The 15,470-nt window shown below is 35.3% G+C and overlaps 1 protein-coding gene across 1 annotated transcript in view; it reads right to left on the bottom strand.

The window, feature by feature from the left end:
* Positions 1-12,329, bottom strand: part of LOC100168291 (zinc finger protein ZIC 4) — a 39,458-nt gene extending 27,129 nt beyond the window's left edge. The window contains exon 1 of the mRNA XM_001943022.5: positions 10,942-12,329. Within this exon, the coding sequence (XP_001943057.1) occupies positions 10,942-11,755 (814 nt within the window). The 5' untranslated portion in view covers positions 11,756-12,329. The remainder of the gene's footprint in view (positions 1-10,941) is intronic.
* Positions 12,330-15,470: the final 3,141 nt, after the last annotated feature.

Raw genomic sequence — 15,470 nt, 5'->3', positions numbered from 1 at the left:
CTGAAAAACAGTAAATTGTATACGACATATTATAATATTATACAAAGAAAAACTATATGATGTATCCATGTGTGTACCTATGTACACATGAGCATCCTGTATCTGTTTAATATTATTTACGACGACGAGAGGACCTGATTAAGTTTTAAACTGTCGTCATTCGCGTATCTGCACGAGTGTGTATATATATATGCGTGTACTCGCTTGGGGATGTTGTATATGGCTGCAGACGCGTATATACCTATATATTCGGATTATCGGAGGGTCCTTTGTCCTATGCGTGTTTTTTTTCTCTCCATATACAATTTTTTCCCTCATCTCGATTATTATTACACGGTCCTCCGTATATATACGTATACTGTAAATATATATATATATATGTATCTATATATACGGAAACGGCGACGAGTTTGTCGTCGGGTGCACGCGGTAGGGGAAGACACAAAAACACACACACACACACATATATCATATAAATATATACACCCATACGAAGAGGGGAACTCGCGAGCAGATCGATAAAGGGGTGGCCGCGGGGAAACAGTTACAGAGTACAGTACAGCCAATGGATGATCTCTGCGCTAACATGGCTGCTATAATATACCATCTGTCACGGGGAATATATTAGATCAGACAAATTATCGTTGTCTGAATGAAAATAGTATTTTTTTAAACACGAGTACCTCCCACTGGTAAACGCCGCCGCCGCTTAAGGGTGGCACCGCGGCCATAATAACAATATATAACATTGACCCACATTATATCGTATATATTATTGTACTCTTATACACATAGGAAATATGATAATTATATATACAACTTTATATCTGTACCGATATATAGCGAGACGTTCGTTTATTACGATATAGGTACATAAAATAATAATATTATATTACGCGATTGTTATTTCAATCAGACTATAGACATATGATATCGTTATTATTATTTTGTAGGTATATTATAGGTTTGTTTATATACGATGATATAATAGTACTAACCGATTACGCAAGCGTATAATATTTAATATTGGCTGCAGTGCACGACCGGGTTCGAGCGCGGTTCAATCGATCGGAACTAAAGGTTAGGAAGTATATACATTCTGTCCAAAATGTGCTTCGCGGTCTATTGCTTTCACCCGGCCGCGTATATTGGTAAACCTAATGCTAAACCGTGGTTAATGTTATGACCACGCGCATTTCGTTTCCGATAATCACTGAAAATTGATGCGCGATGCAGGTAATTCACATGATTTTGATACGCGAACTACACAGCATAAATTATTTAGTAGCTAGGTAGGATCCACAATACTGTGACTACAGCGGTAGCTGTTGAAAAAAACCCGAAGGCGCTACGAATGCATAATATTATTATTATTGTTTTTATCGTGTAATATATGGAGACGGAATGTCGTTCATATTCCGATTTGTCAAAAAAAAAAAAAAAATATATATATATATAGCCATATAGGTACACGTACCAAAAAACCTAGTATCGTTTCGAAACACAATACAAATGTGTATATATAATACACGCACGATGGTGGCTCGTTAAATCTTTTAGATTTCATTTAGATTAGACTTTAAACGTTTCCCGTGACAAATACGCGTGTGTGCGGTCGCACGCGTCCAGCCGGATAATGTACCTACGCGCGTGCATATAGTTTTTTACTTTAACCACTACACACGCAAGTATACGCTCGCACATATATATATGATAAAACGATATAGGTATACGTCTACCTAAATGTACAAAATATCATATACGTATATATAATATATCCATCGACCATCGGGTCGTCCGTTCGTCCGGCCCAGCCGTCCAGTTTCAGGAGATCAGAAGTCATCAACTGTGGAATGCGGTTTTCGGGGTGGTGGCGGCGGCGGCCGTGGTATATCTCGTTTTTTAATCTACACAACGCGCTCGCGGGATTGTCTCGTATGCAAATGACGACGGCGACGACCACGAGATACCCGCGGTATACGTATGTATGTATATATAATATATATTATTATGAACGGTATATGATCTCGAACGTCTCCACGGTAGAGTCGTATAATATATATATATATATATAATGTGTTATCCCAGGTCGATACCGGGTATACGGTACCTATATAATTTACATCGTGTACGCGGGCGCGTGCTATGTAACAGGCCCAGCCTGTCAGATCGTCGTGCTGCTGCTCCACCGCGCCCGGGCGCTCGCGGTCTCCGCTGACGAGCTGTAATCGATGCGATCGCGACAAATTATATACAACGATTAAACCGAGGCCGTTAATCGTTATGTATGCGTACATGAGCGCGTATGGAGGCCGACACCAGTTTTTTAAACCCCTTCCGGGCGCCGCTACCGGCGGTTATTAGATTTTTTTTTCTTTGTAATTGAGACGCATCAAGTTCGGTGATCGTCGACGCCGTGTTAATTTTACACGCGTTTTTGCGTATACGTTTTATGCGCGTCAAAACTATAGGTACGTTAATATTTTATTATATTATTATTTATTACCATTGATTAAATATACATTTTTACTATTTACTATATTTAATCAATGTTATTAAATATTAAGTAGGTACCTACTCTTCAAATAGCGTAGTAGTGATAAACGCAAATCGAGATCCTATCTGCAATTACTGTCTTATAATTATATACACATGTATGGAGGTTATTTCTACAGCTTATATTATTATGCAAGAAGTAGTCGGACAAAATAATATATAAATATAGGTAAATATTATTCTATTGGTATAAACATGTATCTATATTATTTATATTTATAAATTATGTGTTTCCGGATGTCGCGCTGAAGAGATGAGAGATACATATTCGAAATAAATCGCACAGTCTTATCTGTATGCCTTTATTTATATCTATAAATAAAGGTACCTAACCTACCTACACGCCTCAATAATATAATAAATTGTAAACGATGAATAAGATTGTAGATTTTACTTGTTTTTTTTAGCTATTAACATTGTACACACGGATAAAAATGTACCATTTACTACTGTATCACAAACTTCATTAGCTAACAATACTACTATATATAATATCAGTTTTAATCACTTAACACTTATTATGGAGACGACTCGATATTAGAATAAAACACTTTTAATTACTTTTAAAATTATAATTGTATTAAATTTGCGTTTTGTGTATCTCGACTTTATTACATTATAATGGGTTGAACACAGTGCATTATAAAATTAACTGTTCTGTGCCAGAGCGATAATTTAAAAAACATAAAATCAAAACCAGTTTCAAATTTGATACGTTTGAGAAAAACATAATTTTACAAGAACGAGAATGCGTGCACATATTATATTATTATATACCCGTATATAGTGTAGGCATATAAATATATATATATTACAATTTAAAATATGAATACACAGTGCATATCTATTAAAATATGATCTTTTATCTGTTATAAATTTGTGAATAAACATAACTATTAAAAAAAAAATTAATAAAATCATATTTTTTGCTGTATAAATAATAATAATTTAATACCTATATACTTCATTAATTATTATAAACATAGCTTGGGGGTTATAATATACCGCATAACTCGTAAGAATATCACGGCTTAACATTATTTATACATATATATATATATATATATATATAGGAATACGACGCAACACTATTACACATTTACCTTACGTAGATGCCCACGTTTAGGTCCATGCGGAATATATTGTTAGTCGTGTCCCTATTCTCTCTCGCGATAATATTATATATGTATATATATATATATATATATAGCTGGTACCTGAGCTGGACGAAACCGTCGGTATATATATAAGCCGAGGGACTTATCGTGGGGAGGACGACATCGCATATATATGCGTTGTATGCGGTTATCGAAATGTAATAATAATGTTCGACCGTTAATAAACGCTGAAGCGGGAGTGAGTGAGCGAGTGAGAGGTTGGGCGGAAGAGGGGAGAGAGATAGAGACCAAAAGTGAACGCGCATATATACTATATATAAATGTATACATATATACTTTATCAATGCTTGTGTGTGTGTCGAAAGGACACAAGGCGAAAGCGTCGGTGGGCATTTTGCGCCATGGGGTAGTATAAGTACGATATTCGGTAGTATAGTATATGGTGGGTGCGAGACGTGTATATTATTATTATATTATTATGAATGCGCGTATAGTATAACCTATATAGTATGTATATAAATGCGTACCGAGGGTCCTGCAGGCTTCAGGGGCGTAATTCGCGGTTGTTACACTCTGGTATACGTCGGTTTATACCGTGCATACCCAATATACATAGTGTATTATATACCTATGTATATAATATTATATAGGACAAACCCTCGGCGTGCAGCCGCCGCCTCGCCGCCGCCGTTTCCGTCTCATTAGTAATTCTTAATGCCCGCGCCGCCGGCCTTTTGCCGCTGCACGCCCTGGACTTGGCCGTATACATTCACCCCGCCGCTATAAACGATATTATTATGTATATATAATATACACATTGTCACATGCGCGCGCGCATTAAATATTATAATAATAATATATTATATTGTCATTGTCTGTTCAACCCGTTAGCGAAACACGTACGTTCGTGGATGGGGCGCTATATGAACCGCGCTTATACAGTACATATCTGGTCTCCATCTATATTTTTAATACGTTCAAAAATTATCGGCCATGTTTTTTTCAAGGACTTCCCCGGCGGATTATTAAAAAAAAAAAGTTTGCATCCTATATAACATCATCACGATTGGGTTTCAGCTGTGGTGGGGCGGACGGAACGCACGCTTTGGGGGTGAAGATAAAACCGAAAATATAACAATATAATATATTTTGCTGCACACACTTGGCCTCGACTTTTTTTTCCCATTAGTTTTTACACCTAATAGCAACCGCAAAGGTTAACAATAAAATATGTACTGTGCAGACCACAACACTGTATATACATATTACATATATTATAATATATAAATAATATGTATGAGCATATACCTATATTATAGTACCTGCAGAGTATCTAAGGTCGAGTAATGTGTGCTATATGGTCTATATAGTGGCTTACGCCAAAACCGCAGTACGCAAACCATACATGATATTATGTATAACATGACTACGTAGGTATATATGTTTTTAACTGCAACGCCGTTCGAAATAATATCTCCTTAAGCGCCGCATATATGCATTTAATATATTTTATACGCATTTATAGGGTCATCCAAATTTTAAAACGCGGAATTTTACTAACACCGCAGAGAATTTTTTAACGCAATAAGGTCTAACGTCCTTTCAACGTTCTTCAAACGCACGCTATGAAAGATGTATTGTAAGTATATCTTCTAATACGACGGTACAAGTATTTATAATATTATGTCTGAACTTTGTCGCATCATATCCTTAAAAGGGCCGCTGCAATGAATGCAACGCGATGACGTTTTGTTTTCTGCGTACACCATCATGATGCCGTTACTTGCATACACTATACACGCATCAAACGAACAAAACGGTCGTTTATATACTATATATTATGTAAAATTGAAATATTTACCGAAGGAGAGAAAATTTAATGTATAACACACTCAAACGTGTACGAGTACGCGGGCGAGTATGTTATTATATAATATAATATCGTATATATTAAAAAATAATAACGATATAGTGTTTTTTTTTTACAACCACAAAAATGTCAAATAAAAATATTTCTAACGCGCCACAAAAAATAATCGTATTTACGTATATAGGTACACGCGCGTAAATCTCGCATATACACACCATCTACATAAATATATTTATATACACCGATGCACATTTATCATACGACTGTATCGGACATTTAAAATTTAAAAACATTTTCAACGTTTAACAGGTAAATGCCTACGTGCGTATTATTATTTGTAATATTCGTTCGTGTAGGTATATTACACGCACCCCGCGATATATAGAACTCGAATTTCGATAAGATCTTATATATTATGGTATATTATTCAAAATTAAAAATCGTTCAGTGCATACATATAATATACTGACTAGTGGCTATACATGTTTAAGCACGTGTGTATATTATAACGTTTTAAATTTATTTTTATCCGAACACTACGATGACGCTCTGACGCGCGATGTGACGTTTTTATTGCACTTTATTTGGGGGGTTATTCAATTTTTTAGATTCGTTATCGAATACCGGAGATTTTTATTAATTAGTAAAGTGTGCATTCTGCACACTACATAATAATATATGAAGACGGCTAAAAAGCACGTTGGCCCACGTGTGGACATCTTGATCGGCGGACATCATCATTTAGTATGATTATTATTATCATCGTCATCATCATCATACGTGTGCACGGCTATATTATAATATAATATAATGATTGAGTGTATTACTATATATAAATATATATATATATATATATATATATATAGTGTTGCGGTTGTATGTGTTAAAACGGGCTGGAAACTTTCCGAGGCACATAAAAACACGAAATTTATGGCCACGCAGTACGGGTTATTATAATATCGGGCCATTATAATATTTTTCTACCAATCTCGGAGTAGGAGAACGGTTTTCGAAATTTATGCTTGGCGAGAACCAGTTTTTTTCCATCTCTTTTTTTCCGTACCATTCATAATGCGCGAACGTGTAATTTATTTTGTTTATAGAACAACCTAAAAAAAAAAAACCCGTTCCAGATGTCCTCGTTCGATAAAATATTAAAATAATGACATCCCTCCCCGACACCCCTTCGCCAGCTGTCTACATTTCCTATCTATGTGCACACGTAATAACAACAATTAAGCATGCCTATGTAAATATATATAATAATGTATGAATAATACTCTGAAGATGCGAATCCTGCCGAAATATTTATTGCCGCCCGAAATCAAAATCATAATATTGTAATCTCATCCAGTCATCCAGACCTCTGCATTTAAATTCAATTATATCATTTTAATGCGTTTAACATGGGATTTACAGGTCAGTCATTAAGCTTATATTATACTTCATTATAAGTAATATGATACATACAATGTTGCAAATATTAATATAATGCCTGAGAGTTTATTTTATACTTTAAAGCATATTTCATCAAAATAATGTCATTGTTGGCGAGATTATTATTATTATTATTATTATTATTTTTGTTCACGACGATTGACAAATTACGGTCTCTTATTTTCGAATTTAAATATTTAGCGATATCATAATTATTATCAATATAATTTTAATAATATACATTGTGTTATTTTGGAATACGTGATCAAAATGTCACAACTCCCTTTTTAACCACCATTAAATTATTTATTTTAGATATTTTCATTGAAACAACATTATGATCAGCACACCGTATCGTTATTATAATTTAACATTGAAATATTTATTTTAGTATTGATATAATATTATTTATGGATAAAGAATAATAAAAAGAATAACCTTTTTTAAGTTAAAATATTACATACACATTTCTTTTTCCTTGAAAACAGAAAACATAAACATAATAAATATATACGAGAATCAGTAATGTCGATACTTTTTTTAATTATACATGTATTCCACATTTCAATAGATTAATAAAATGATTTTTTGGCATAGTTCCAATAGGCGTTGTAAATAAATAATATTTTTATGCCGAGAAAATATATACAAATACGACTTCTTTAGAACCAAGTTTGATTCAGTGTTTTCTAAAATAACTATTATTGGCAAAATTCATATTTTTCAACATAACGCATTAAAACGATTATTAATTATTTTTTAGTGTTTATTTATCACGGTGTAAAGATATTCTTGATAAGGTGGAAAACGTTTGTAAATAAATATTTTTTTAACGTTATATAGTCTAATAGGCGTAACAAAGAATGTTGGTACCTATAGTATAAGTGACGTAGCAATGGAATGTATTTTTATTTAATAGTGAATAATAGGTACGTAGGTATTATATGTACCTAGGCGATAAAATATAATATACTTATTACGTTTACTATTAAATAGTATGTAGCACGTATATTTATATTATTATTAATAAGAACTTTACCTAATATGTAAATAATATATTTTTGACATCAATGAATTATATTTCAATATATAATTTTGAAGCTCATTGGCGAGACAATGTATTAATGAACAAAAAAAAATGTACATAAATACCTAATTGATGTGTATAGTTTTTATATAAATATTAAATTATGGTGAGATATACATTCACGAAATATAAAATGATGATGAAATTAGTTTTTAAGTTTTGATAATAATACAATAGGGAAGCACGATGACGTTAAGCATAAAAATACGTTTATGGAAATAGATTAACTGAAGTCCCGAGGGGGAAAACTCTGCGCAATAGTGGCATTTACGTTTTAACGCTTATTTGAGTCAGCCTCGAGCCCGGGAGGCATCACGGTCCAAACTCTACGTGTAAGTACATACGAACGCGCTCTGAACACGACCTATGATCTTTCGGTAGCATATTATAACAACACTGGTGTACAGTGACGCGTACAACTTTCATACGCGAATAGACGTGAAACCGCAGCTATAAATAAATCGATTAATAATACGTTTCCCAACCCGATCTGAAATCATACGTAAGGCGCCATTTTGAAACCATGCATATTTATAACTGGCATCTAACTAACCTACCTATCTACCCGAGTGCATTGTAATAATAATAATATGTGCACCCATAAGTTATAAGAAAGGTAGGTATATTATGTGTAAAAAAAAAATAATAATAATAATAATAAACGTGGTTCATTCGAATGAATTTTTTGTGCATAAACGCGTTTGATAATGTTTAATATTATTATATGTTTATGCAGGCGGTTTCCCGAATCTACAGCAGTGGCAATTAATTTACTCAGAGTCTGCCAGATGACAGGCTGTGAGGTAGTTTGCGGGACAGGGTGTGATCGACGTGAATTATCGATCGGTGGACGGTTGGCACTTGTCGGACTTACAAAAATGTCCATCCAAATAACATAAAATAATAATATATGTGTATAAAATAATAATGAACGCGTACCGCCAGAAACAGATAGAGAAAATGAATAGTCGTAGCCGGATAGTCGCCGACGCCGTCCGAAAAAAGAAAAAGGGTGGTTCACAATAGAGGTGCTTGAGATGAAACCACCCTAACCAGTCGGTTATTATATTTTATTTACCCGTATATGCGCATTAGACAATAAAAAATGAACATTGGATTTCGTTTGTATTTTTTTTTATGATTCCAAGAGGCGTTTATGAAATATTGTCGTGTTATTACTTTGTTTCATTATGGTTTCGTAATATATACATGCGTCTGTTTCGGATATTTTAGAAAATGGCAATAATTTATACAAAAAGAAACAAACAGAAAACCAAATTTATTATAAGACATAAGTTATAGTGAGTACCATTATAATTTTACGGTTTGTATGTTGTTATTATGTTTTCGATATTTAACATTGATTTAATACTTTTCTAAAGTTGAACTTGCTTTTATTGTTCATTGGTGAGTACGATTTTAAATTAATCTGACACACACAACTTAAATATATACAATTGGTATAGATAATAATCAGTGTTTTTAAATTCATATAATATTATTTACCTATAGATCTTTTATATTTTATAATCTTGCACAGTTTTCGCTAATTATAATTAAGTAAATTATTAGGTTAAATACTGGACAAAAAATAGTAACGAGAAATCCCCCCTCATTTGAGTTAGGCCTACGTTTTTTAATTTTAAATTATAGAATTCATGCTTTATTAATTTTTATTATATATACCTAATATGAGTAAAATGACGATGACGAGTGGTCATCGAAAAAATGAAATTGGATATGGGTTTAAAGCTATTTTTAGATAGTTTTTCCATTTGACGAGAATTTTTCTCCTTTCACACCGACATAAATATAAAATATAAAATAAATAAATATAATTATAAAATATTTCGAATTTTTATATAATAATCTAATATAAATTGTTATTAATTATTAACTTTGCAATAATAGTTATTGAATTTATATCAAATACAACTGTCTAAGTTCTTGAATCTTATTCCCCCCCCCCCCCCATCGCTTTGGTGAATGATGATATCTACCACTGACATAAAATAATATTGTTACAGATATTTGCCTTCGTTGAAACGATTTGATCATTATTCATTAATCATTACAAATTAATTAATGATGAAAATATTATTATGTTGTTTCTATAAATTTAAAAAAGTATTAAAATGTGCAACCAGTAGAGCCAATAAAAATTCATTTACACTCAAAAAATAAGTAAATTTGACAAACTTTCAAACAATCGGTTAATTTACAAATCATATGATAATATAATATCGTTACAGCGTGTTTTAATAATTAAAACACGCTGTAGCGATATTATTTTTAGTGTTATATAATTATTATATAACACTAAAAATAAATTAATTAATGCAATACTTTTCGTAGGTATACATAAATTTTACCACATTTTTTTTTCCAGCGCATGTCATAATTTAATCATACAAAATGGCATTATCTCAGTCCTATTTTTTTTTAATCTAGGTAAATGTAATTATTTGAAAATCAAATGACTAGGTTTAATGGAACTGAATGCAAAATAGAGCATGGTTTTTATCAGTTTGAAGTAGGTACATTCAAAAATACGAAAATACAAAAAGTAAAATGTTGTAACAAAATGAAAACGATAATAATAATATGATGGTTTGTGCGTTTCGGGCAGATAATACTCGCCCGTGTGACGTGAGGGTGGGTGTAACATGGGAAAAGGAGGAAATAATGATCCACATAGCCACATAGGTACTGACAGTAACACAGAACACCATGTCCTGAGACAGTGATAAATTATGATTGATAAGAAAACCTATTTATTGTCGTATCTACGATTACACGGGTAGTACGAGGGTAGCAAATGGCAGTATAAATTTTAAAATTATTATCATATAATATAGGTAGTGATTGCGTACCTGTGTGAGTGCGTTTGTGGATTTTAAGATTCTCTGACCGGGCGAACACTTTGCCACACCCCTGGAACGGGCACGGAAACGGTTTTTCACCGGTGTGCACCCTGATGTGGTTGACCAGCTTGTACTTGGCCTTGAACGGCCGGCCCTTGCGCTCGCACCCGTGCCAAAAACACGCATGCGTCGTGCACTCGGGCCCACCGACATGTTCGACAGTTATGTGCGACACGATGTCCTGCATGGACCCGAACATCTTGCCACACGTGCGCATCGGCGGCCCGGGCTTGTCAATCCACAGGCACGACATGTCTTTGAGCGTGGCGGCCGCCACCGGGCCGTGTCTCGTATACCGGTAAAACGCGCCGGCCGGGTGACCGCCCCCGCAGCCGTACGGGTCTTGGCCGCCGTAATCGTTGTGCCGGTGTACGGACGCGGATGGCTGCAGCGACGGCTGGTGCGGCGGCGGCGGGTACCCCTGTCCGTGGTGCAGCTGCAAGTCGTGGTGCACGGCCCCTGGGTACAGGCCGCTCATGTGATGATCTCCGCCGTGCTGGTGATGGTGATGATGGTGGTGATGGCCGTGGTGGTGGTAGTCGGCCACGTCACGGCGGATGTGCAAAAAGTCCCTCGGACCCGGGTAGCCCGGATGGTGCGCCGACGGCGGAGGAGGCGGTGGCGGCGGTGGTGGTGGCGGTGCCTGCTGCTGCCCGTAATGCATCTGATGATAGTGGTCCTGGGACGCGGCCATATAGTCTTCCTCGACCTTGACGCCCATGCCGTTGACCAGAGGTGCGTTTTCCATAAACGGGTTTAACATAACGCGGTCGTCATTTACGCGTCACACCCTCGGATGTTATATATTATGACGATACAATGCTTCCCGAATGATATATAATAGTACAATAATACCGGTATCGGGGTGTTATTTAGGCGAAGGTCGCGATGTACGGATGATGATACGGCGATAAGACACAATCACGAATGTATAATAATAATATACCTAACAATATTATATAATAGTGGGTACACGGGCGGATCGCATATCGACGCGGCGACAAGAGATACAATTATTTACGACGTCGGTCTCAGCGGCACGGCGGCATCACTCGCGAAGAATCGGGCACACGTAAGTAAACGAGAAAACCAATAAAAATTATCAATAGGAAAAAATTAAAAACAAATGAAAAATTTAAAAAAATTATCGCACACTGGTCGTCGTCGGTATTATATTTCACTCGAGTGCGGGCGCGCACGTCCACGGTCGGTCGGTCGGGGTATTCGCAGCGGGTTGTTGAACGCCGAGTGGCTCCACGGCGTGACTGACGCAGCGGGTAGACAGACCGGGTCGTGCGCGCCTCGCGGCCACCGTGGCTCCGCCCACCGAACGCTGGCCCGGCCAATGGGTGGACGTGCGGGGCCGGCGGTCCGAGGCGCGCGCGCGCGTCTCGCCGGTAGTCATCGGCGGGCCGCGGTGGCGACCGAGTTTTCACTCTCTCTCGCCCGGTCGCTCGCTCGCTTCCACTCGTTACGCGCCGTGTCCGTGGGTGCCTACTGCTTATACCAACCCGACTACCGCCGCTGGCGCATATACCGCGGTCGCGGTACAATAATAATGATATATAAATGATGATAATGCGCGCGCTCGACCGACGACGGCCTCCTACCGTATAATTAAATATAATATTGTGTAGAAAAACAGCACCACCTCGGTCGCGCGATTATCGTCGTTTTCACGCAAATATAAAATTATAATATACGACTCGCTACGACATAATATTATTACTATATTACATGTACCTACTTATATTGTGATTTGTAATACTCCCACTATATGCACGCTGTAATAATATATGTACAAAATATTTATAACAATATTTAGATCACTAGCTCCGTGGCTATCTTGTAATAATGAATGTATAATGTTTTATTAGACAGCAAGTCATTGGTATATTATGATATATTTTCAGGAATATATGTACCTAAAAAAGTTAAAATATGGGATTGGACTGTTTGCAAGGGTACTTGTTTAAAAAAAAAAAAAATTAATAAACTACCTTATAGCAGTAGTTTATATTTTTGTGAATGACTCGTTAACAGTTCAGAAATAACTCGTGTTTTTAATACATTTTTAAGCTGTCCTTTTATTTTATTTTTTACAATTTAACCTCAAGGTATATTTAAATTTGTATTATTGCGGTATTTATTATTATTATAATTGAAACATGCGTACTCTGCAAAGCTCTGTAAAATAAAACATAATAAAGTATAGGTATATCGTCATGATATTGTAGCCAATTTGTTGGTAAGGTATGGATATCCCATTAATTCATAATTGTAGAATGACGATACTTATAAACATCATAATTATTATCTACGCAGTTTAAAATTAAAAATACCTACTGTATAATAATTTTAATACCTCTGAACTTTCATTTAGCGTGATTTTCAACTACATCAAAAATAATTACTGAAGGAGAAAAATAATGAAGGTCCTTGAGTACCTACTATAATAGGTATATTGTACATATATATATCTACCTAATATATTCATAATATGTAGGTATTATATAGGCGTATGCATTGGTGATTGCTATTTCCACATATTTAATTTTGCTCGTTAAAAGTTTAAGTAAATAAATACGCGTATATACCTTATACCTTATTATATATTTATATAGGTAAGTTGGAAGAATTTACTAGGTGAAATATAAACCGAATTCAAAATCTATAGTGACGCCGACACGTAACGTCAACACATCGGGCTGGAAGTGCAGATAAAGACTTGTTTAGTTATTTGACAACACTACAACATGCTTACTTGCAGTATACCTACTATATTATACCTATGCAGTATGCACTCACAGACGTCGTGGCGACGCGAATAAACTATTATAGGTTGTATAGATCGAGATTTGCGGTCGGATTCGTCGGAATTTGGGGCACTGCACAACAGCATTCAACACTGTACATAAATACCTCTACAAGTGCGCACTCACAGGTGCGATAAATGTATATATATTAAACCTATTTTTGACAAGTGACTATATACGCAGAACCTATATATGCTGCAGTGGTACGGCACAAAACACGTAACTCAGTACCCGCGCAGGAGCATCGAACAAAATATAGGTATATATTAGTTATAATAGTTATAATATGTATACCTATACTTTGGTACTTATATATTCGGGATGGATTGATTGACTGGGTGTTATACGATCAATTGATATTTAATAAACATGGATTTAAATATTTCAAACGATAATGCTCTGTCACAAAAATATAAGCGTGAACAGTAAATATTGCGCATCGCTTATAGGGTCCAGATAGATGATCGGATTATTGGCCGGCCGGCGTCCGCCGTCCGCCGTCCAATTGCTTTTATATATACAGTTAGATTGTGGTGCACTACAGACAGTGCCGTATTTCACCGGCCGGTTCAGTTCACCCAGTTCATCGGCTTCGGCATATTTAAGGGTCCAAAAAGCACCGTGTTCCTACAAGCACAGAAAATAAAAATATGCCGAAACCGGTGAACTGGACGAACTGACCGGCCGACGAAAAACGTCACTGTCTAGTGTTTACCACAATCTAACTTTATATTTAAAAAAAAAAAACCAGCCGTCTGTTTCGACCCTGCTACAGACCATCGGACGCTTATTATGCCTTATGTACGCACGTGGTAAGTGGTAACGATTATCGTATTTCACACCGTGCCGTGCCGCTTATAAATACTTTTTATGTGCCATTTCAGTCCACGGACTGTACAGTCCAAATGCTCCTGTAAATATAAGTATGATATTAGTAAACAAGTATAATGTTAGATCTTAATGCGTGTAACTATATTAATGTTTTTAACACACAATGCAATTATTATTACTTTTTGAAACTGTTCAATATAATCTAGTGTCATAGATATATATAATATGAGTAAATAAGTAAATATTGATCTCTCTCTATATGTAACTATTAGGTAATGTTTAATAAATATTTAAATTCTTACTTTCTTTAATTTTTTTATCAATAATTTTGTGTAAAACTAAAAATTGCAGTATACTATTCAATTAATCTATATTGTAATTGGGCAACCGCCTCGCGCCTGTCTATAAATAAACAAATAAAAATGAAAATAAATATTATTTCATTCGACTTCATATGGCACTTCGTTTAGTATCGATTTCACAATATGAGGAACATGTGGGTCGCGAGCCACATCTCGTACAGTGCTCTGAACTATATATTATTCTATTTAGGTATTATGTAAAACTATGGTAAACCAAATTATAATAAATCACTATTATCAACTTGTTTTTGGTTTATACATATAACACTCTATGACAGAGATTCCCAAACTGCAGTGGGTTGTAATCCAAATGTGGGTCGCAATTAATAACCCACTGCAGTGGGTTACGGAATGTTATAAAATATTAATTTATTTTTTATAATATAGGTACCAGGTGCCTATTAATATATTTAATATTAGATTAGTTATCACTGATTACTGTACAATATTATACTTATTTATTATACAT

Source organism: Acyrthosiphon pisum, chromosome A3, assembly GCF_005508785.2.
Source record: "Acyrthosiphon pisum isolate AL4f chromosome A3, pea_aphid_22Mar2018_4r6ur, whole genome shotgun sequence".
NCBI classification, from domain to species: Eukaryota; Metazoa; Arthropoda; class Insecta; order Hemiptera; family Aphididae; genus Acyrthosiphon; species Acyrthosiphon pisum.
This window is presented reverse-complemented; position numbering and strand designations above follow the sequence as displayed.